At 43.0% G+C, this 24,682-nt stretch overlaps 1 protein-coding gene across 1 annotated transcript in view; it reads left to right on the top strand.

Annotated features, from left to right (window-relative positions):
* The window catches only part of spata6l (spermatogenesis associated 6-like), a 71,327-nt gene extending 58,126 nt beyond the window's left edge, over positions 1 to 13,201 (top strand). Inside the window, exons 10-14 of the mRNA XM_063068999.1 lie at positions 5 to 36; positions 2,793 to 2,938; positions 3,058 to 3,060; positions 12,697 to 12,796; positions 13,166 to 13,201. Coding sequence (XP_062925069.1) covers positions 5 to 36; positions 2,793 to 2,938; positions 3,058 to 3,060; positions 12,697 to 12,796; positions 13,166 to 13,201 — 317 coding nt within the window. The remainder of the gene's footprint in view (positions 1 to 4; positions 37 to 2,792; positions 2,939 to 3,057; positions 3,061 to 12,696; positions 12,797 to 13,165) is intronic.
* Positions 13,202 to 24,682: the final 11,481 nt, after the last annotated feature.

The following is a 24,682-nucleotide window of genomic DNA, read 5'->3' as shown; positions in this document are numbered from 1 at the left end:
CCAGATGTTTGCTCACCAACATATGATGCAGACAAGGTAAGAAGTTTATGTTATAATTTCTAGTATGGCTGTACATCTCAATGCATTTTCTACCTATCAGGCATTTCCACAACATGGTAGAGTGTGGCAAGGCGCAATGCCGACATTTGTGTGGCTGAAACGTATGACAAATCACATTTTGGAGTGTGTGATTACCTCAGTAGGCTAGGGTTATATTTCACAGTTTTGTAGAAATGTTAACTTCAGCCCAATTATGGATGTACTGAAGCAAAATGACATGGACAGTCATAGACTTGCAATGCAATGTGTTTCCCTCACTCAGAATGGTCACATGTGCTGAATGGACACCTATGCTGTCCTTCAACAAATATTCATTCCAGTGCCAGAACTCAGTAAATGTTAATTTTTGTATAGTTTGCGCCTAAGTCTCAGGGACCAGGTTGTTGCAACTCATCACTAATCAATGTCCCCATGACAGTAATGACAGCCTACAAACTCAAAATGGCCTTGGAACCACAAAAGGAGATCAGAGTCAATAAAAGGATACTTCAAATGAGCAGTTTAGGCTTACAGTGATAATGGGAAACTTTTATGAAAAGCCATTAAATTATATATCTTCTTAACATCATTGTATACAGATAATTTTTCTTGGTTGACATGAATATCATGTCAAGAGGTTCTGCAGATGTTGGAAATCCAGAATAACACCTACAAAATGCTGGAGGAACTCAGCAGGTCAGGCAGCATCTATGGAGAGGTATTAACTGTTGATATTTTGAGTCAAGATCCTTCATCAGGACATTGCTGGGACCTTGGCAAATATCTTCTTATCCTCATTAGCCAAAATCAAAGTTCCAGAGGGTTAGAGAATAGCCGATTTTGTTCTTTCATTTACTATGGGTAATAGGAAAAATCCAGCAAATGATAAATTGGTGAGCCATACATCGGTAGCAGGAAAATATTGGAGAACATTCTTAGGGATAGAATTTACTCGCATCTGGAAAAGCATGGGCATATTAGGGAAAGGTAGGGATTGTGCAGGGAAGATCATGTTATACAAACTTGATTGATTCAGTTTTTTTGAGGAAGTGACAAAAATGATTAATGTAGATGAGACTGAACGTTGTGCATGTCAGCTTTAGTAAAGCATTTGGGCACACATGATAAGCAGAACCAAAATATTAAGTACTTGGGATTCATGGTGACTTGGTTGCATTAGAAGAATGTTATTCTGACTAGAGGTTTGAGTTCAGTGTTGTTCCTCAGGGAAAGGTATTGTTACCACAGTTGATACACATAAATTATTTGGATGAAAGTGTGGGTGGGCTAATTAATAAGTTTGTAGACAACATAAAAATAAGTGGAACTTGTCAAAGAGTACAGTTGATATATTAGGGCAAATAATTGGCGGATGGAATTTCATCTGGACAAGTTTGAGGCATTGCACTTTGGGAGGTCAAACGAAAAAGGAAATTATGTAATAAATGGAAGGACCTTTTAGAGCATTAATAGACAGAGGGATTTTGTGGTGTATGTCTACAACTCCATGAAAGTGGCAACACAAGGAGATAGGATGGGATAGAAGCCATACTTGCCTTCATCAGTTGTGGATTTGAGTATAAAAAGTGAGAAATTATGTTGTACCATGAAATTTTGGTGAGACCACAATTGGAGTATTTTGTGCAATCCAATTGCTTTATTACAGGATGGATATGAAGGGTTTATAGAGAGTGCAGAAGATTTTAACGATGATGTTGCCTGCTCAGGAGGGTATTAGCCTTAAAGGGATGTTGGACAAACTTGGATCGTTTTCTCAAAGTATCAGAGGCTGAGGGATGACTTGATAGAAATATACAAATTGTAAGAGCCATAGTTAGAGTTGATAGTCAGAATCTTTCTCCAAGGATGGAAATATCAAATATTCAGTAGCAAAGCTTTAAAGTGAAAGGGGAAAAGTTTTAAAGGTGATGTGTAAGGCAAGTTCTTTTTTATTCAGAGAGTGGTAGGTGTCAGTAACAGGTACATGAATTAGTAGGGCATAGGTGGATATAGTCATATACAGTCCCATGGGATTAGTTTAAATTGGCATTATGCTCAGCACAGACGAGGGCTGCTCCAGTACTATACCTTTCTGTCTTCTATATGAACCTGAACACTCTTAAAAGTTAGAATATTTTCAAAGTGACTGCTATGGATTCACATGTGTATTGCCAAATAGCACAATATAATGCAAGTATAATGTCCCCCAAAACATTTCATTATTTTGTCTGAGATCACTACTGTTTCTCTAGAAATACCTATGCATAGGTATGCATTAAAATTTTCACTATAGCATCTTTATGACATGCATCTTCAATTAATTAGTCTGTCAATATATTATATGGTCTACAGGAATACAAGGTACCAAAATATCTACAATATCTTTTCCCTACCCTTTTTGCTAAATTAAGCATTTTCTGTGAATACATCCCTTTCATAAATTTAGGAATGCTTGTTATAATTTACCTCCTGGCTTGCACTATCGATAATTTCTAGATTAGGAAACAGCCAATGTTAGTGGAGTCAAAATTTGTATTAGAATATACTCTGTCACTCATTCCCAGACCTAGGGATGAAACTCTAAAGACATGAGACAGAATTAGTAAAATAAATCCGTGTTTAAACTTGTGTTTCTATTTTCCACTGAATACTGTAGGGATATATAAAATGGTTGAGATAACAAATGTCTGGCAAAGTTCAATTTAATGTTTCATTTGTAAGTGAAATAATGCTTGTATCCTTCTGAATGCCAGAGTCCAAGTTTCAGAGCGCCAGTTAGCTGGGAAGAACTGTCTAGTGATACAGAGGAGCTTATTAGTTATCCACTGAATTCAACTGTTAGAGACGATCCAAGTGATCGGTCCTTGCCATCTATCTGTACAAAGAGAAAATCATCTAGGTAAGGATTATTATACTAACTGCGTGATTATCTTTGTAGCTAAGTGTAGTTTCATGGATTAAAAACATAAAACACAATTCCTTGCACAAATGAAAAGAGAAAATGTTAGCAATGCTCAGTAGGTGAGATTCACTCTGTGGAAAGAGTAACCTCCATGGACCAACATCAGCTACGCTCTGATCTAGTTATGCTGAACTAATTAGATTAGTAATCAAATACTCGACTAAACTAAACTCTTCAGCCTACACAATGCCCATACCCTTCCATTTTACACACTTCATGTGTCTGTCTAATAATTTCTTGAACCGTCTATCGTACTTGCCTTCACCACCACCCCAGGCAACATATTCCGGACATTCACCACTGTCTGTGTAAAAACTTGCCCAACTTCTCCTTTCAATTGTCTACTCTATCTCTACCTCTCATAATCTTATAAACCTCTATCAAATCTCCATCAGTCCCTGCTGCTTCAGATAAAACAGCTCATGTTTATTCAACCTCTCCTTGTAGCACATTCATGTGTAGGTCTAATCCAAACAGTGTCCTACTTTTCTTCTGCATCCTCTACAAAGCATTCCCATCCTTCCCTCAATGGGGCAACTAGGACTCTATGCATTACTCCAGATGCGGCCTAACTAGTTTTATAAAGATAACTTCCCAACTTTTGAACTCAATCCTTTGACTATTGAAGGCAAGCATGCCATATTGCCTTCTTCTGTACCGTCTTTTTACCCTCATCGTTAACCTGTGAAGCCATTTTCCAGGGATTTATAGATTTTATGAACCCCACAATCTCTCTGTGCATCAACACTGTTAACAGTCTTGCCGTTGTCCCTTTACATTTGATCTCCGAATGTGCAGCACTTCGAATCTGGCTGGGTTAAACTTCATCTGCCATTTTTCTGCCCATATCTGCAAATGCTTTATATCCTGCAGAATCATTTGGCAATCTTCTATGCTATCCACAACTTCACCAATCTTTGTATTATCTGTAAACATTTTCCTACCCGTTGTAGGAGTGTCGGCAAAAATCAACACAAGTGTAATTACTTCTAACGTACACTTTATTCCCACAACAAATAAATGGCAACATCATATATATAATATATAATAAAAAAACCTCCCCAGCAAAACGTATTAATGTACAATATAACATGTAACAAACACAGCAAATTTAACCCTTAACAGTCTGGGTGAATTCTGCCTGTTGAAATTGAGGAGTGCCTACACCATCTATATTTCCACCCAGATCATTTATATACTGTATACTGAAGGGTTACTGTATTAAGTACCTCCTGCACCTAATGAAGTGACTGCTGAGTGCATATTTGTGGTCTTCTGATTCTGTAGCCCTTTCACATTAAGGTTTGACATGTTGTACATTCACAGATGTTCTTCTGCACAACATAGTTGTAAAGTGTGGTTATTTTAGTTACTGTCAGCTTCCTGTCAGCTTGAACCAATCTGGCCATTCTCCTTTGATCTCCCTTTCAATAGCAAGACATTTTCACCCACAAAACTGCCACTCATTGGATATTTTTTTTTGTTTTTTGCACCATTCACTGTAAGTTCCAGAGAGTGTTTTGTTGCAAAATTTATGAGCATTTGGAAAACATGGACTGGTTAGGAAGTTTTGAGCTCAGATCCTGTGTTGGATCTTGCACTGGATATCCCAGCATTTGGGTCCAATTCATCCTCATCGAGGACTCTCGTCACAGTATAAATGAACCTTTTATTAGCTGTGGCCAGCCACAGCGAGAAAATCTCCAGATAGGGCCTGGTGATACACGACCTCCAGCTTGTCATGTGCCAGCTGTTGCAGGGAGGAAATCAAAGTCGCTCGGGTGAAGCTGCTGGTCGCTCTGCGGAGCCAGTCCATCTTCCAACACCACAGAGATTCGACAAAGACCCGGGTTCTTGCTGCAGCATCCAATGCTCATTAGTATTTGAACTCCAGCCATCCCAGTTCCCTTCAGAGTGCAGAAAAGTGGCCTTCATTTTCTCTCCTCTGACTGGAAGAGCCCTGGCCTGGGCCACCACACATTGGGAACGCAGGTCAGAAATTTACTCGGTTTCAGAGGAACTCAGGGCGGCCATGAGGAAGGTGTTTCATCACCTCACCGGAGCCAGCCGAGCCTCGGATCGCCTAGTGAAGATTCGACAGAGGGGACAGTCAGCGGCCAACTATGCAATCGAATTTCAGACCTTGGCCTAGAAGAGTGGTTGGAACGGGGAGGCCTTGGCCACATTATACTGCCACAGACTCCAAGACAAAATGAAGGATGCACTTGCCTTGGGAGAGCAAGCAGAGAACTTCGAGGTTCTGATCGACCAGTCCATCCGTCTTGATAATCATCTGGCAGAGCAAGATTGGAACCACGTCAGAAGGTCGAAGAGAGCCAGTCCAAGCCCTACACATTGCAGTTCCCTTCCCCAACCTCGGACCATGACCAGTCCGTCGTCTGCTCAAGATTCAGTCGAACTATGCATGGTGGTGCTGGACTATCCACTGATGAGAGGTCCTGGCATTGGAGTCAAGGTTACTGCTTTTACTGCGGGGGAAGCAGGCCACCTGCAGGCCGTTTATCCAAAGCTGCCCCCACCTAGAGAACTGCTCAGACTGTGCAGCGTAGGGAGGACTGTGATGGCAGCAGCCACTAAGTCCCAATCCCACGGATTCTGGTTTCGTGCTGAAGGTGGAGATCACCTGGGGTAAGAACTTGAGGCAGGGTGAAGGCTTTTGTGGACTCTGGGGCAGCGGGTAATTTCCTGCATTTAGGAACTGCCCGTCGATTCGACATAACGTTGCAAGAGTTGAGCCAGTCCTTTCCGCAACTGTCTTGGATGGCTGACTGCTAGATTCCAGTCAGATCCAGCAACAGGCTGTGGGCTTGCAGATGAGGATCGGGGTTTACGTGGAAGACATTTGTTTTTTACATCATTGACTCTCCACTCGTATCCTGATCCTCGGGTACCCTTGGCTATCTCAGCATAACCCATCCTTGTGCTGGAGAGAAGGGAGAGTCATTGCATGGTCCAGTCACTGTAAGAGGCTTTGTTTGTGACATGGTGTTCCGACACCCAGACTTTCTTGTGACCAACGACCTATAAAGGGGCAAGCTTCAGTGCGAGGGAGCCCAAGACCTTCTAGAGACCAAGTCAAGTTCTCGAGAGCAGACAAGCTGGTTCTGGCCAATGGGCCTGTGCGAGTTCCGACACAGTCTAGTCGGAATCCCACAGAAACTAGAGAGAGGGAATCTGTAGTTCAGGAGATGTCCAAAGAGATGTCCACACAGCCTGGGAAACTTGCATCTAAGCTTAAGGAATCCAGCCACCAGGTCTCAATGAAAGGAGAGCCGATCCTTGAAGCCTGTTCCCGGGGGCAAGAACTCTCTGTCATGCCTCACTGCTGTTGCCTGAGGAGACAGACCGGGGTTCAGACTCTGATTTGGGCACTGTTTCCATAGATGAACTTTGTGAGCGTAGGGAGAGGACTCACAGGTCTTTCAAATCACCCCGTCACCTAAGAAACTTCGGGAGTCGTCCTTAAAGGAAGGTCTGGAGGAGGTAGCAACACCCAGACCAGTCAAAATCCCTTCCATCTACAAGGACTTGGAAAAGGTATTCAGCAAGGGAAAGGCCTCAACTCTTCTACTGCACCAATGCTATAAATGTGCAATAGTCCTGCTGCCCAGTACCTGAATCCCGCGGAGTCGAATGTACGGGCTCTGAGGCCCTGGAGAAGCACAATGGAAGAGTATATAAAGGGGAAGTATATGAAAGGAGCTCTTGTCAAGGGCTTCATTTGGCCCTCCACCTTATCTGCTGGTGCAGGGTTCTTCTTCATACAAAAGAAAAATGGGAGCCTGTGGCCATGCATTGATTATAATATAGGGGAATAAATTGCATAATGACCACTCATGAATACAGCTTTCGAGATACTCCAAGGAGTGAGGGTATTCACAAAACTGGTGCATACAATCTGGTTCATATTTGGGAAGACAATGAGTAGAAGAATGCATTCAATACACTGACAAGGCACTACGAGTACCTGGTTATGCCTTTCAGCTTTGCAAATGCTCCAGCCATTTTGCAAGCCTTTATAAATAACATGATCCAAGATACTCTCCATAAGTATGCATTTGTCTGCCTGAATGGTATCCTAATCTGCTCAAAGTTCATGGAGGAGCACATCGCTCATGTCAGGGAATTTTAAAGAGGCTTCTACAAAACAATATATACTTTTATTGTCACCAAACAATAAAACCATAGACCAAGGACTCTATGTCAAGTTGGAGAATTTGGAGTTTCACGTGACAACTGTTTCACTTTTGGATTTCATCATCTCCAATAGCAATCTCAAGATGGATCCTGCCAAGACCCAGGCAATCAGAGACTGGCCATCGCCATTCAGTATCAAACAAGTCCAGTGATTCCTGTGATTTGCTAACTTCTACCAGAAGTCCATCAGGAACTTCATCTCAGTGGCAGCTCCACTGACAGCGCTAGCTAAGAAATCCATGGGCCCTTTTGTTTGGACGATTGAATCAGAGGCTGCTTTTCCAGAGCTTAAGCTGCAGTTCACAACAGTTCCTATCTTGGTTTCTCCAAACCTGGACCTTCCCTTCATTGTGGAAGTGGACGCCTCATGGGCGTGGGTGCCGTCTTGTCCCCTCAGACGGTAAACTGCACCCATGTGCATTCTTCTCCAGGAGGCTATCCCTGGCAGAGAGGAATTATGACATCGAGAATCGGGAGCCTCTTGTGGTTACGTTAGCCCTAGAGGAATGGTGTCACTGGAGAGAGGGCCAAGACCCCTTTTATCGTTTGGACTGACCACAGGAAACTGGCTTATAATCAGGAGGCCAAGAGGATGAATTCCAGGCAGGCCAGGTGGCCTTTGTTCATAACATCTTTGAATTCATCCTGACTTATCGTTGAAGAGCCCGACACCATGTCCTGTCAGTTTGATGAACTGGAATGAAAGAAGCAGCCTACCACCATTTTGTCCCAGGCCAGGATGGCAGAGCCAATTCATTGGGGTATTGACGCTCTTGTTCATAACACCCAAGCACAAGGGTAGATTCAATGGTCCTCCGGATAGGCTGTTTGTCCCAAGTTCTGTCCGGTCCCAGATACTCCACTACCACAACGAGGCTGAATGCACTTCATATTCCATGATTCCATAAATATCCTATAAGCTAATGGTATGAACATTGAATTTTCTGTTCCTGGTAACCCACATCATAGTGTATCTTTCCCACTCCTAATGTTTCATCTAACTCTCTCTCTCTCTCTTATTATTTAATTTTTCCATGACTCCCATTCCCTCCATCCCCATAACCTAAATTTTTTACCTCTGCCACTTGGTTTTTCCTGCTCATCACTCAAGCACTTATCCACCTTGACCTAATCTTCCTATCCCCTCCCCCATCTAATTCAAGCTGTCTATCATCCCGCCCTTATTTTGAATCATTTTTTGCCTCCCAGCCTTTGTGTCTACCTTACCTCTCTCCTACCCCCACCTGGCTCCATCCACTTATTTGCTTTGTTTTCTTATCTGTTTCACTTATCCCCAATCTCTAAACTCCCCCTATTCCCCCTCCCATCTAAATGTAGCTGCTCATCACCCTTCCCTTCTCTGGTTCCACTTTTCATCTACCAGCCCCTGTCTCACCTTTCTCTCACAAGTCTTTATGTTAACTACCTTCCCTCTACACTCCCAGTTCAAATGCAGGGTCCTGGCCTGAAACATTGATCATTTCTTAGCTACCACAAATACTGTCTGACCTCCTGAGTTCCACCAGCAGATTTTGCTGGGTCCCCAATATATTGCTCTTCCAATAATCCATGTTACTCAAAGCTTGCTGACCCAAACTTGCAGCACTTGCAATACTTAAAAGGGAAAAAGGTTCTCTTTTCATGTCCTGCACCAAGAATGAGATTTATAAAATGAAACTGCAAAATCCTATGCGGTGACCTATCATATTCCCTACAGTTATTTTAGATCAAATGTTTTGTGAAGGTACCATTCTTCAAAATGTTGCTGACTGCCTTTTCGAAACATCAAGAACAGTCCAGTCTCTGGCCTCACCTAAATAGACATGAAGACGGTGAATAGTTTATCTGATCCACTATTACAATACTCCAGCAGCAATATTATAATCTCCTGACCAGTACATGCAGTCGCATTACTTCTACATGCCTGCTTTTCAAATCGCATTACATTACTAACTCAGAAACTTTCCTTTTCCATGCACCTGAAAGTGCAATGATGTATAAATTTACTTTTTCATCAGAAAAGCAGTTTCCCTCCCAGTCCAGCACTTTATTTCAGACTTGCTATTGAATATTATTCAATATTGAAGCTAACAGACAACACACACAAAATGCTGGAAAAACACAGCAGTACAGGCAGCATCTATGGAAAAGAGTACAGTCGATGTTTCAGGCCAAGGCCCTTCATCAGGATGGAGTTTAAAAATGAGCTAGGGAATAAACTCACAACCTTCTGACAATAAATCAAACAAAATGTGACATAATATCAAAGCTCACCATAAGCTTAAGACCTTTTAAGTTAAGACTTCTTTGGGTTAATTTCCCTTTCAGCTCTCCTCAGCCGCTTTGGTGCATTTTGATTCATGTGCTATTTTACTGCATCTGGAAGAATTTCTGTCATTAAATGATTTGCTTGCCTTGTTTTTGATTTGGCCTTACATTTTATCAGGTTATTGATTGTTAATTGCATTACTAGTTCTCTGATGCTTTGAGACCTTCAGTCTGCTGTTAAAGAAGCTATTGCATGATTGTCTGCCATTGATTGTAGTTATTAGTTCAAAGTAATGGAAAAATTACATTTCTTAGGTTTTAGGGAATACAATGACCTCTTTCGATCTGCCCCTGTTTACCAGTTTTATTGAGCCAATTTCTATAAAGTGGAAACTCAGAAAATTAAAGGGTATTTATTGTTATTTCTGCATATTATCATTCAGATGATGTGCTCTGGCATATTTCAAATAGGGAAATCGACTCATACCTGAGAAAGTCCCAGGATACACACCCAATCACACCATTCTGGATAGCAATAGTGTTTACACTTCAATCCATAATTGGCTTTAATTCTTGCCAATCACATTTCAATCAGTAAATTGAAAATTATTGAAACATTGTTGCATGTGCATGGAGCTGGAGGAGGTAGCAGAAGTACTTAATGAATACTTTGCTTCAGTGTTCACCAGTAAAAAGGACCTTGGCAATTGTGGGGATGACTTACAGCGGACTGAAACACTTGAGTGTATAGACATTAAGAAGGAAGATGTGCTGGAACTTTTGAAAGGTATTAAGTTAGATAAGTCACTGGGACCGGGTGAGATATAACCCAGGCTACTGTGGGAAGTGAGGGAGGAGATTGCTGAGCCTTTAGCGATGATCTTTGCATCATCAATAGGGACGGGGGATTAGAAGGTTGCAAGCGTTGTTCCCTTGTTTAAGAAAGGGAGCAGAGATAACCCAGGTATTAATAGACCAGTGACTTCAGTGGTGGGGAAATTGTTGGAGAAGATCCTGAGAGGCAGGATTTACGAGCATTTGGAGAGACATAACTTGATTAGGGATAGTCAGCATGGCTTTGTCAAGGGCAGGTCGTGCCTTACAAACCTGTCAGAATTCTTTGAGGATGTAACAAAACACATTGATGAATGTAGAGCAGTGGGTGCAGTGTATATGGATTTCAGTAAGGCATTTGACAAGGTTCCCCATACGAGGCTATTTCAGAAAATAATGAGGCATGGGATCCAAGGAGACCTTGCTTTGTGGACCCAGAATTGGCTTGCCCACAGAAGGCAAAGGGTGGTTGTGGATGGTTTGTGTTCTGCATGGAGGACGGTGACCAGTGGTGTTCTGCAGGGATCTGTCCTGGGACCCCTCCTATTAGTGATTTTTATAAATGACCTGGATGAGGAAGTAGAAGAGCGGGTTAGTACGTTTGCTGATGATACAAAAGTTGGGGGTGTTGTGGATGGTCTGAAGGGTTGTCAGAGGTTACAGCATAACATCAATAGGAAGCAGAACTGGACTGAGAAGCGGCAGATGGAGTCCAACCCAGTTAAGTGTAAAGAGGTTCATTTCGGTAGGTCAAATTTGAAGACGGAATATAATATTAATATTAAGACTCTTGGCAGTGTGGAGGATCAAAAAGATCTTGGAGTCCCTGTCCATAGGACACTCAAAGCTGCTGTGCAGGTTGACAGTGTTGTTAAGGAGGTATATGGTGTATTGGCCTTCATCAACCTTGGGATTGAGTTCAAGAGCCGAGGGGTAATGTTACAGCTATATAGGACTCTGGTCAGACCCTACTAGGAGTACTGTGTTCAGTTCTGGTCACCTCACTACAGGAAGGATGTGGATACTATGGAGAGAGTACAGAGATTTACAAGGATGTTGCCTGGATTGGAGAGCATGCCAAATGAAAATAGGTTGAGTGAACTTGGCCTTTTCTCCTTGGAGTGACGGAGGATGAGAGGTGACCTGATAGAGATCTATACAATAATAAGAGGCATTAATCGTGTGGATAGTCAGAGGCTTTTTCCCAGGGCTTAAATGGCTAACACAAGGGGGCAAAGTTTTAAGGTGCTTGGAAGTAGGTACAAGTTTTTCACACAGAGAGTGGTGGGTGCATGGAATGCACTGCCAGTAAAGATGGTAGAGGCAGATACAACAGGGTTTTTTAAGCGACTCTTAGATAGGTACATTGAGCTTAGAAAAATAGAGGGCTATGCGGTAGGAAAGTTTTAAACAGCTTCTAGAGTATGTTACATGGTCAGCACAACATTGTGGGCCAAAGGGCCTGTAATATGCTGTAAATTTTCTATTTTCTATGTTTCTATGTTTTTTATCAATTAACTTTTACTGCTTACTGGATATCATGCAAGAGAATGTCATATTTTTTGTGTTCCCTAGTTAGAATCACTCTAACATTTTCCAGCATTATAGTAGTATTGATTTGAACTCCAGATATAGACAAATTTAAATTGTATGAGATAATGTAAAGCGTATACTACTTACACAAAGTGTTAAAGTACTGTAATCAATCTGATGATTTCCCTGATAGTCCTAGTTCAGAACCAAATTAAGAGTGACAAAAGCAAGAAAATAAAGACTAGAACAGAAATGGGAAAGGAACTACTTGTTTCTTTCATTTTTGTTTGAAGTAATTTTTGCATGAAATAATGGCAGTGGCAAGATGAAACATCAAAATTCACACCACTACTTTCAATTAATTACTTTGAAATTGATATTGGGGTAAAGGGGACTTAAGCTAATTATTCTTCATTTGTTATCACCAGATCCTTCAATATTGTTCAAAAGAGATTTGGTAGGGATCTGGTGTGATATATTTAAATGGACAATATGAGGGATTCCCTGTGCATGTAAAATATCCTGAGTCTCACAGCAAAAATTGTTACAATCCATTCGTTTTTCCTGTATGCTGTATTTGATATACATGAGGTGCCACTCTATACTTACTCATCTGTAGGTTTATTTATGACTCGTCTTCTCATTGGGCATGGTTCTCTCCTGCGAACAGAGGTAGGGAAGGGTAAATTTACTGGGGAATTACTACTGAATAAATTTAAACTTTGCCAAGAAAAAAAATATGTTGTATTCTCAGATAAGATACTTTCTTTATCTTTATGACCAGTGATGATGGATTCTCTTGAAATGTAGTTGTTCTGAATTTGTGTTTATTCATCAAATAGGTTTTATTTTGATCCAGTTAGCCACCCTGCATGGGACAGAATCCATGACCGCGTACAAAATCTTTTGGCTAGTATTGATGCACAGGAAAAGACCACAGCTGTAAGTATCATTGGTTGGCTGTGAGAGTTAGGAAACCCAAATTTAATGGTTTATTCACATCTTGAAACAACATGTTCATTACTGTTAGAGAAACATATATAAAATATACAAATATAGATTTATGATAAATTTGTAAAAGAAAATAAATAAAAAAGAATAATTAATTAAGCATTAAGTTTATCTAAACCATGGTATTTCTTATTTAATTGTCAAATTTAATGGATTTTTAAAATAGAATTTGAAAGAGATTTTGCCACAATAGCAATAAAAAAGAAATGATTCTCACTTAATAATTATAAGGAATTTTCAGGAGGTGAGATCTTTATTAGTGCAGGGTACTAATGATTTTGAAATGGATCTGACCCTTAGAGGAAAGTTAGTTTCACCTGCTCACCATGTACATAACAAGACAAGGGAGGAAAAAAAAGCAGCAAATGCTATTAAAGACAGGTAAGTTTCCAATAATATTTTTGATCCAATCTGTGATTTACTTGTAAATGCAGAGGATAAAACAGTGAGTAAAATGGCAGATGTAATATTCTCACTCACATTTTCCAAGCTTTATGTATTTTTTGGCTATAACCGTCTTCATATAGTGCTCACCTAGAAATCCTAAACTGTGATAACTTAATGATGGCATCAAAACAGCTGAAGTATTTATTGCATAGTTCTTAAGCAGGCAAATAAAATGAAATGTAGTAGCAGGAATAAGGCAATCAGAAAAGTGCAACTATTGGTTAGAGAAAGCCAGCAACAGATTATGCTGAGGGATTATTTGAGAGTCTTAGTTGTGGATAAGACCATTGCCAGAAGGTGGCAATGTTTGTCATAAAATCAAAAGATGTGTAAGAAACTCTACAAACAGATTTAGTGAGATGAAGAAAGCTAATCTTTGTGTTCAAATTCAAGGACAAAGGCTACCACAGAAAAAAGTAATTTAACATAATCAATAAAACTTTGAGCTTGTTAGGAAAAGAGTGATCCCCTTTGCTAGATTGGATTGCTGCTGGAGACATTTGTACATTCTCCCCGTGATCGCTTGGGCTCCCTCCAGATGCTCAGGTTTCTTCCCACATTCCAAAGATTTACATTTGGGGTTAGTGAATTCTGGGGATGCTACGTTGACACTGACAGCATGGCAACACTTTAAAGCTGTCCCGGCACGATCCTCAGACTGTGTTGGTCATTGACACAAAACAGCTCATTTCGCTGTATATTTAAAAGTTTCAGTGTACATGGGATAAATGTAGCTAATAAAGCTAATCATCCAAAAATAGAGACAAAACATATATCAAAGTACTTCACATCTATTAATTTTTGACTTAATGTTGAAGTTGACTGTTGCCTCAATTATGGTCTCAACTCCAGTGTTAAAAGCAATGCACAAATTACTGGAGGAACTTAACATGTCAGGTAGCATCTATGGATTGGAATAAGCAGTTCATGTTTTGTCGAAGACTCTAATTTCCAGCAATAGCAGAATCTTTTGTCTCCAGTGTTAAGATCATCATTATTGACACAACATTGTTGGTGTTTGTTAATACTAAAGATCGTGTAGTGACAGGATAGCAATGCTAATCAAAGCTTTTGACACTTTAAGAGAATCAAACCACCTATCCTTGAATATCAGTAACATTTCCACGATTAATTTCTTCACTATTAATACCGTGGAGTCACCACTCACTTGAAAGCTAACTAGGCCAGTAGCAAAAGAGCAAAGCAGATGTTCAATGTCATTTGGTGTATCATTCACCACCTATTATCCAAAGCCATTCCATGGCAGTAACATTGAGTGTGACCGTGAGAGAGTACATTTCATTTGATTGAATGACCACAGCTCCAGCAGTGTGGTTGTGCCTGTAATTTGTAGAATGCCTACAAGATGGCTTTTTAGAGAAGTTAGGAGGAAAGGTAATTCTGAATTGAGTGTTGTGCAATAAACCAGATTTGATTAGGGAGCTTAAGCTAAAGGAACCTTTGGGAGGCAGTGATCATAATTTGATAATTCTCCCTGTAGTTTGAGAGGGAGAAGATAAAGTCTGATGTATCTGTATTACTATGGAGTAAATGGAATTACAGTGGCATGAGAGAGGAGCTTGCCAAAGTTGATTGGAAGAGGTTGGAAGGAGTCACTAGTAGGGATGTCGGCAGAACAGCAATGGCTGAGTTTCTGGGAGCAATTCGGAAGGCACAGAATTGATACATCCCAAAGATACGTAAGTATTCTGAAGGGAGGATGAGGCAACCATGGCTAACAAGGAAAGTTAAAGACAGCATGAAAGGAAAAAGGAGGGCATATCATATAGCAAAAAATAATGGGAAGTTAGAGGATTGGGAAGCTTTCAAAAACCAACAGAAGGCAACTAAAAAAGCCATAAGGAGCGAAAAAAATGAAATATGAAGATAAGATAGCCAATTACATAAATAAGGATACCAAAAACTTTTTCGGATCTATCAAGAGTTAAAGAGGTGAGAGTGGATATTGGACTGTAAGAAAGTGATGATGAAGGGACAAAGAAATGGCAGATGAACTTTATAAGTATTTTGTGTCAGTCTTCACCCTGGAAGACACTAGCAGTATGCTAGAAATTCAAAAATATTAGGGACAGAGGTAGATGTAGTTGCTATTACTAAGGAGAAGTTGCTTGGGAAGCTGAAAGGTCCGAAGGTAGATAAAGTCACCTGGACCAGATGGACTACACCCCAGGGATCCGAAAGAACTAGCAGAAGTGATTATGGAACACACATCAAAGTTGCTGGTGAACGCAGCAGGCCAGGCAGCATCTCCAGGAAGAGGTACAGTCGACGTTTCAGGCCGAGACCCTTCGTCAGGACTAACTGAAGGAAGAGCTAGTAAGAGTTTTGAAAGTGGGAGGGGGAGGGGGAGATCCAAAACGATAGGAGAAGACAGGAGGCGGAGGGATGGAGCCAAGAGCTGGACAGGTGATTGGCAAAAGGGATATGAGAAGATCATGGGACAGGAGGCCCAGGGAGAAAGAAAAGGTGGGGGGGGCAACCCAGAGAATGGGCAAAAGGTATAGTCAGAGGGACAGAGGGAGAAAAAGGAGAGTGAGAGAAAGAATGTGTGAATATAAATAACGGATGGGGTACGAGGGGGAGGTGGGGCATTAGCAGAAGTTAGAGAAGTCAATGTTCATGCCATCAGGTTGGAGGCTACCCAGACAGAATATAAGGTGTTATTCCTCCAACCTGAGTGTGGCTTCATCTTTACAGTAGAGGAGGCCATGGATAGACATCTCAGAATGGGAATGGGATGTAGAATTAAAATGTGTGGCCACAGGGAGATCCTGCTTTCTCTGGTGGACAGAGCGCAGGTGTTCAGCAAAACGATCTCCCAGTCTGTGTTGGGTCTCGCCAATATATAGAAGGCCACATCTGCTCTCACTCCATCCTCCCGCCACCCCACTAGGAATAGGGTTTCCCTGGTCCTCACCTACCACCCCACCAGCCTCCGGGTCCAACATATTATTCTCCGTAACTTCGGCCACCTCCAACGGGATCCCACCACTAAGCACATCTTTCCCTCCCCCCCCTCCACTTTCCACAGGGATCGCTCCCTACGCGACTCCCTTGTCCATTCGTTCCCCCCCACATCCCTCCCCACTGATCTCCCTCCTGGCACTTATCCTTGTAAGCGGAATAAGTGCTACACATGCCCTTACACTTCCTCCCTTACCACCATTCAGGCGCCCAGGCAGTCCTTCCAGGTGAGGCAACACTTCACCTGTGAGTCGGCTGGGGTGATATACTGCGTACGGTGCTCCCGATGTGGCCTTCTATATATTGGCGAGACCCGACGCAGACTGGGAGATTGTTTTGCTGAACACCTACGCTCTGTCCGCCAGAGAAAGCAGGATCACCCAGTGGCCACACGTTTTAATTCCACATCCTATTCCCGTTCTGACATGTCTATCCACGGCCTCCTCTACTGTAAAGATGAAGCCACACTCAGGTTGGAGGAACAACACCTTATATCCCGTCTGGGTAGCCTCCAACCAGGTGGCATGAACATTGACTTCTCTAACTTCTGCTAATGCCCCACCTCCCCCTCGTACCCCATCCGTTATTTATATACACGCATTCTTCTCTCACTCTCCTTTTTGTCCCTCTGATTATACCCTTTGCCCAACCTCTGGGTTTTCTCCCCCTCCCCCTTTTCCTTCTCCCTGGGCCTCCCGTCCCATGATCCTCTCATATCCCTTTTGCCAATCACCTGTCCAGCTCTTGGCTCCATCCCTCCCCATCCTGTCCTCTCCTATTATTTTGGATCTCCCCCTCCCCCTCCCACTTTCAAATCTCTTACTAGCCCTTCTTTCAGTTAGTCCTGACGAAGGGTCTCGGCCTGAAACGTTGACTGTACCTCTTCCTAGAGATGCTGCCTGGCCTGCTGCGTTCACCAGCAACTTTGATGTGTGTTGCTTGAATTTCCAGCATCTGTAGAATTCCTCGTGTTGAAGTGATTATGGAGGCATTTGTAAAGATCTTCAAGAATCACTAGGTTCTGGAATGGTTCCCGAGGAGTGGAAAATTGCAAATGTCACTCCACTCTTTATGAAAGCAGCAAGGCAAAAGAAAGGAAATTTTAGACCAGTTAGTCTGACTTCAGTGGTTGGCAGGATGCAAAAAGTGGGAATAAAGGGGGCCTTTTCTGGTTGGCTATCAGTGACTAGTGATATTCCACAGATGTCGGTATTGAGACTGTTTCTTTTCACGTTATATGTCAATAATTTGTTTGACGGAATTGATGGCTTTGTGGCCAAATTTGCAGATGATATGAAGAAAGGTGGATGGGCAAACAGTGTTGAGGAAGCATGGAATCTCCAGAAGGACTTAAACAGACTGGGAAAATGGGCAAAGAAGTGGCTGATGGAATATAGTGTACGGATGTGCATGATCATGCACTTTGATAGAAGGAGTAAAAGCGTAGATTACTTTCTAAATGGGGAGAAAATCAAAAAATCAGAAATGCAAAGAGACTTGGGAGTCCTTGTGCAATAAACTTGCATGTTGAGTCAGTGGTAAGGAAGGTAAATGCAATGCTGGCATCCATTTTGAGAGAACAAGAATATGTACTGCTGAGGCATTGTCAGACTGTATTTGGAGCATTCTGAGTAGTTTTAAGCCCCTATCTATGAAAAGCTGTGCTGGCTTTGGAGAGGTTCCAGAGGAGGTTCACAAGGATTACTCCAAGAATGAAAAGGTTAATGTGTGAGGAACATTTGATGGCTCCGGGCCTGTACTCACTGGAGTTTAGAAGAAAAGGAGGGATCTTATTGAAACCTATCGAATATTGAAAGGCCGAAGGGACCCTCAAAACAGGTGCCCTTCAGGGCTGTGTACTAAGCCCTCTCCTTTACTCTCTGTATACACATGACTGTGTCACCACTCACAGCTCCAAACTGCAAATTAAATTTGCAGACGACACAATACTGATTGGCCTAATCTCAAATAATAATGAGGCAGCCTACAGAGGAGAAGTCATCACCCTGACACAGTGATGTCAAGAAAACAATCTCTCCCTCAATGTTGCAAAAACAAAGGAGCTGGTTGCAGACTACAGGAGGAATGGAGACAGGCTAACCGCTATAGACTTCAATGGCTCTGGGGTTGAGAGGGTGAACAGCTTTAAGTTCCTCGGCATAAACATCACTGAGGATCTCACGTGATTTGTACATACAGGCTGTGTGGTGAAAAAGGCACAACAGCGCCTCTTTCACCTCAGATGGTTGAAGAAATTTGGTGTGGGCCCCAAAATCTCAACTTTCTATAGGTACACAACTGAGAGCATCCTGACTGGCTGCATCACTGCCTGGTATGGGAACTGTACTTCCCTCAATCACAGGACTCTGCAGAGAGTGGTGCAGACAGCCCAGCACATCTGTAGATGTGAACTTCCCACTATTCAGGACGTTTACAAAGACAGGTGTATAAAAAGGGCCCGAAGGATCATTGGGGACCTGAGTCACCCCAACCACAAACTGTTCCAACTGCTACCATCCGGGACACAAAATATTCTGCAGATGCTGGGGTCAAAGCAACACGCACAACATGCTGGAGGAACTCAGCAGGTCGGGCAGCATCCGTGGAAACGAACAGTCAATGTTTCGGGCCGAGACTCTTCCTCAGGACTGAAGAGGAAGGGGGAAGGGGCCCTATAAAGAAGGTGGGGGGAGGGTGGGAAGGAGAAGGCTGGTAGGTGCCAAGTGAAAAACCAGTAGGGAAAAAGATCAAGGGGTGGGGGAGGGGAAGCAAGGAGGGGATAGGGATTTATTCTCCAACTTCCAGTAATTCCCTCCCCCTCCCTTCCCCCATCCCAGTTTCACTCTGTCCTCTCCTCCAGCTGCCTATCACCTCCCTCATAGTTCCGCCTCATTCTACTATTCATTGTGTTTTCCCCTGTTCCTTCTTCACCTTTCCTGCCTATCACCTCCCTGCCTCCTCTCCCCCCACCCCTTTATCTTTTCCCTTAATGGTTTTTCACCTGGAACCTACCAACCTTCTCCTTCCCACCCTCCCCCCACCTTCTTTATAGGGCCTCTGCCCCCTCCCTCTTCAGGACCAACAGACTCCAGGACAGCTTCTTCCACCAGGCCATCAGACTACTTAACGCATGCTTTCACAACTGTATTTCCATGGTATATTGACTATCCTGTTGTACATACTGTTTATTAGAAATTACTATAAATTGCACATTTAGACAGAGACCGTAACGTAAAGATTTTTACTCCTCATGTATATGAAGGATGTAAGTCGTAAAGTCAGTTCAATTCAATTCAATTCAGTTCAAGTCAGGACATGTTGCTGCCCAAAGCAGTGCAGTGATCTGCAAGTACTGCAAACAGGAAGGCCACCAGATAAAGGACTGCCAGGAGAGCAAATGCTGCAGCTTCTGTGGAGAGGCAGGTCACCTCCACAAAGCCTGCCTAAAAAGTACCAGCTCCTACACACAGGCAACAAGAGGGGGAGATAGCACTGATAATGTTCAGGCAAATGCCTACAAGTACACCACCAGCGCAGAGGTCAGAGCCAGCTCTAAACTAGAGACTGCGACTGAGGAAAGACTGGCCACATTGAGCTCCCACCCCCGACCCCACTCAGCCTAAAAACCACAGGCCCCTTCACAAGACAAGAAGGAGTCCATTGGGGAGGGGAGGGCTGAGGGACAACAAGAAGAATGGCAGGTGGTGAAGAGGAAGAAGTCTCAAAAGACACATCCCAAGGGACAATGGGCTGATGAAAATAAAAGGAACAGGAAGAAAAGGGAAGGGCAGTGAACAGATGCCAGCAACTTCTCCTTGTCAGAGGATGAAGCAAGTGCAGGAAAGCGGCGACCCAGCACAGGAAACACAAAACAGGAGAAAGGGTGAAAAGGAACATATAGGTGGGGAAGGAGTTGTGCTAACCACTCCCCAGCTCTAGGAGACTGGGAGCTGCATGGCACCCAGTCAACACCAGCTCCAGGAAACCAGGACCAGTACAGAAGCCTCTAGCCTTCAGCTCTGGGAGTCTGGGAGTAGACCCGTGTCCATCGCACCCCCAGCTCAGAGAGGTGGAGGGTGCTGGTCAACCATCGCACGATGTCAGAGGAGAGCCAGTGACCAAACTCTCCCCAGGCACAGCACACAGCATCACCACACACACATGGTGGCATCTGTTAGTCTCGCGAGACCATGGATCTGCACTGGAAAGTTGAGAGTGTCCTCTCCAGGTGCAGGCCTGGGCAAGGTTGTCTGGAAGACTGGAAGACTCCACAACACCAATGTTGTCCAAGGGATGGACAAAGGGCCAATACAGCTTGGCACCAGTGTCATCGCAGGAGTTGCCAGAGCAAGGTTGAAGGCAACGTCGGACTGCCTTAGGGACTCCAGCTCCGGATTTGTCCTCAGGGTTTACTGCCAAAGCCTTTCCCATGAGTGGGTATGACTGCAAGGCAGCAGCGGTTTGAAGTCAGAGTTTTCCGTCTCCAGACGGACTGCCTTCCCAGGCTGATGAGCTCCATCCCTACACACAGAGGAGGATTATCATCAGTACCTGAGCCAGTGACCAAGCACCCACCAATCACACCACGCAGCATTACTACACCCGGGGAGGATTATCATCAGTACCTGAGCCTACAAAAAGGACAGCAGTTCACCAAGGCCATGGGTATGTTAGTTCAGGCTGAGTGACCAGGATAGGAACTGTGCCTCAAGAATTAATCATGGGCTTAAAACTGGCATCTTTGAATGTGTTCAGTGTAAGGAGAACAGTGCGATGCTTCAGTGCATTACAGTACCTGGCCAAGGTCAATGCTGACATGACTTTCCTACAGGAGTACATGCTACCACACCCCTGCAACTACTGAAGTGCTCATGGCCATTGGATTCCACTGTAGATCTCACCTGATCCCTGAACTCCTCCATCCTGATCAAAAAGGCGCGATAGCACCTTTATTTCCTGCGGAGCATCAAGAAAGCTCACCTCTGCCCAGGATACTGACGGACTTTTACCACTGTACCATTGAGAGCATACTCACCAACTGCATCTCAGTGTGGTATGGCAATTGTCCCGTATTGGACCGCAAAGCACTCCAGCGTGTGGTGAAAACTGCCCAGCGGATTATCGGCACCCAATTGCCCACCATTGAGAACATCTACCATAAACGCAGGCTGGGCAGGGCAAAAAGCATTATCAGGGTTGCATCTCACTCTAACCATGGACTTTTTACTCTCCTCCCATCCGGTAAGCGCTACAGGAGCCTCCGCTCCCGCACCAGCAGGCACAGGAAGAGCTTCTTCCCTGAGGCTGTGACCCTGCTGAACCTCTCATCACAGTGCTAAGCAGTATTGCATCCGTATTGTACTGTCTCAGTACTTTTATATTTGTGTGCTGTAGCACTTTTTTTTATTCGAAGTTATTTTGTAAATAACACTATACTTTGCATTTCTGGTCAGATGCTAAATGCATTTCATTGGCTTTGTATCTGTACTCGGCACAATGACAATAAAGTTGAATCAAATCGAATCTAATCTAATCTACTCTCACCTGCCCAGCCAGCTGGAGCTGACTTCACATGCCAGGATAGGCATGTCCCTATCACCTGGTTCAGCGTGCCTGTTAAAACAGTGTTCCATTGTGTGACACTGTTGCATGCAAACTGAAGCCACTGGTGAGAGCTAAGTGTCTGGTGGGGGTCAAAGGTGAGTGAGCTGCCCGGAATGGACATGACAAGCTCCTTCACCAGAGGTGCTACCCCTCCTTGTACACTCCATACACCTCCATGGCCTAGTGTGGAAACACCAATGTCCAAGCACAGAAAAGCCCAGTCCACCACAGGGAAAGCCCTCCCCACAATTGAGCACATCTACAAGGAGCATTATCCCAAGAAAGCAGCATCCATCACTAAAAACCCCCACCATCCAGGCCATGCTCTCTTCTGATGCCGCCATTGGGAAGGAGATACAGGCGCCTTAGGGCCCACACCTGCAGGTTCAGGAACAGTTATTACCCTTCAACAATAAGGCTCCTGAATCAGTGTGGATAACTTCACTCACCTCAACTCTGAAATGATTTCCCCAACATATGGACTCACTTTCAAGAACTCTAAAACTCATGTTCTCAGTATTATTTATTTTACCTTTTGTATTTATTATTAGCACAGTTTGTCTTCTTTTGCACATTGGTTGTTTGTCAGTCTTTGTCTGTATTTGTTCTTTGATTCTATTGTATTTCTCTGTTCTACTGTAAAGCCTGCAAGAAGATGTCTCAAGGTGGTTTATGTTGACATGTACATATTTTGATAATAGCATAGTGGTTAGCACAATGCTTTACAATACCAGCCACTCGGGTTCAATTCCTGCTGCTGCCTGTAAGGAGTTTGTAAGTTCTTCCCTTTGCCACGTGGGTTTCCTCCTGGTGCTCTGGTTTCCTCCCACAGTTCAAAGATGTACTGGTTGTTAATTGATCATTGTAAGTTGTCCCGTGATTAGGCTAGGGTTGCTAGGGGGCATGGCTTGAAGGGCCAGAATTCTGCATGATATCTCAATAAAAATAAAATTTAAAGAATATTTACTTTGATCTTTGTACTTTGTAGATATGAGTATATCTGTTGCCTCAAAGTCATCTAACTTGATTTTGTCAGAAGCCTTTCTCCCATTGAAGAAAGATTTAAATAACAATGGATGCACCTAGTCTAACAAGTCAGACAAAACCAAAGGCTGATTGGGACACCACAGCCACTTGGGCTTTTCTGCTCATTTTAAGCAGGGAACTTAGGATCCCTTTTTGATTTACTAAATCACGAGACAATGTGAAGGAAACAGAGCCTGTGTTTCTGATTCAAAGTAGTTACTGTTAAATTCACAGGTTGTTTTTCACCATGATCCAGTGAAGTTGTTGCTGCTGTCATATGACACACTGGCTTAGGGTTACAGTCCTGATGAAGGGTCTCGGCCCGAAACGTTGACTGTACTCTTTTCAAATGGCTTCATTCTTAGTAGCTGATAAATCAGAAGATGTAGGAGTTGTGAAATTTGAAAAGAAGTACATAGATGCTACCTGGCCTGCTGAGTTCCTCCAGCATCTTGTGTGTTGCAGTTTTTCTCATCTTTGTGTTGGTGTTACTTTGTCACTGTGTACGCAGGATGGACAATAGCTGATTGAAAAGAAACCATGATGTAAAGCCTAAACAAAATATTGTTATACACAACTATTTCAGAAGATTTAAACTATTATCTGTATGCCTGAAAATCATGATTTTGCCAGATAGCAAACTTCCCGGCACGTTTTTGATGATTCTATAGGACTCAGTGCACACATGAGCATCCACACTTTTGGCATTTGACTGCATTCTAGAAAATGGAGTCAAGGTGGAGATCACTGAGCAAACGTCCAGTTGGTACATCTCGATATGAGGTCGAGTTGTCCAGACACAACTCTACAGCCTGCTACCATGATAAGCTGTGACCATTTCCTCTCATGGATTCATGGACACTTTCAGTATAGATGAGAAGTTAAAGTGAAGATGGAACATCTTTACCTCAGTATAGCCAGAAGTACAAGTTAAGCAACAAGACTGATAAGGTTCTTTGAGGGGCCAGGTTTGTTGTTTTATCACATAAAAGAGCACTCCAACATAAAGTATGTGTGAACATGATCATGTGGGTATACATTCTGATTAATAGGTGCGATTCCAATTAACACCTCTGCAGTGTGGAATCATTTCAGTTCGAATGATCTTTGCGATATACAGACCCACAGAGTTATTTCTGGAAAGGGGATAATTCCTCTGAGAGAATGAAACTTGGGTACATAGATCCATACTACATGGTCTAAAATGGATTGGCACAAGGGGAAATTCAACATAAAAGGTGAAAATCAAAAATACTGCAGATGCTGGAAATTTGAAATAAAAACAGAAGATGCTGGAACCTCCCAGCAGGTGTCCTGCCAAAGGGTTTCAGTCCAAAACGTCGACTGCTTTTTTTCCACAGATGCTTGCCTGATCTGCTGAGTTCCTCCAGTATTTTGTGTGTGTTGCTCGGATTTCCAGCATCTGCAGATTTTCTCTTGTTTGTAGTTCAGGAGTTGGGCCATAATGGGGCATCTATCTCTCTATCTATCCTTGCCCTATTGAAAACTGTATGCCCAATTTTTCACTAGGAGTGGATCGTGCCTCAAAACTAAGTATCGTCTAAATAATACATATTTGCATACACTCAGTTGCCACTATTTAGATGCAGGAGTATAGCCAATGAAGCATCCACAGGAGTGGAACCCAGTGTGGCCTTCTGCAGCTGTGGCCCATTCACCTTAAGGTTCAAAGTATTGTGCATTCACAGATGCTCTTCTGCACACCACTGTTGTAATGCATGTTCATTTGAGTTA

Source organism: Mobula hypostoma, chromosome 16 (genome assembly GCF_963921235.1).
Source record: "Mobula hypostoma chromosome 16, sMobHyp1.1, whole genome shotgun sequence".
NCBI classification, from domain to species: domain Eukaryota; kingdom Metazoa; phylum Chordata; class Chondrichthyes; order Myliobatiformes; family Myliobatidae; genus Mobula; species Mobula hypostoma.
This window is presented reverse-complemented; position numbering and strand designations above follow the sequence as displayed.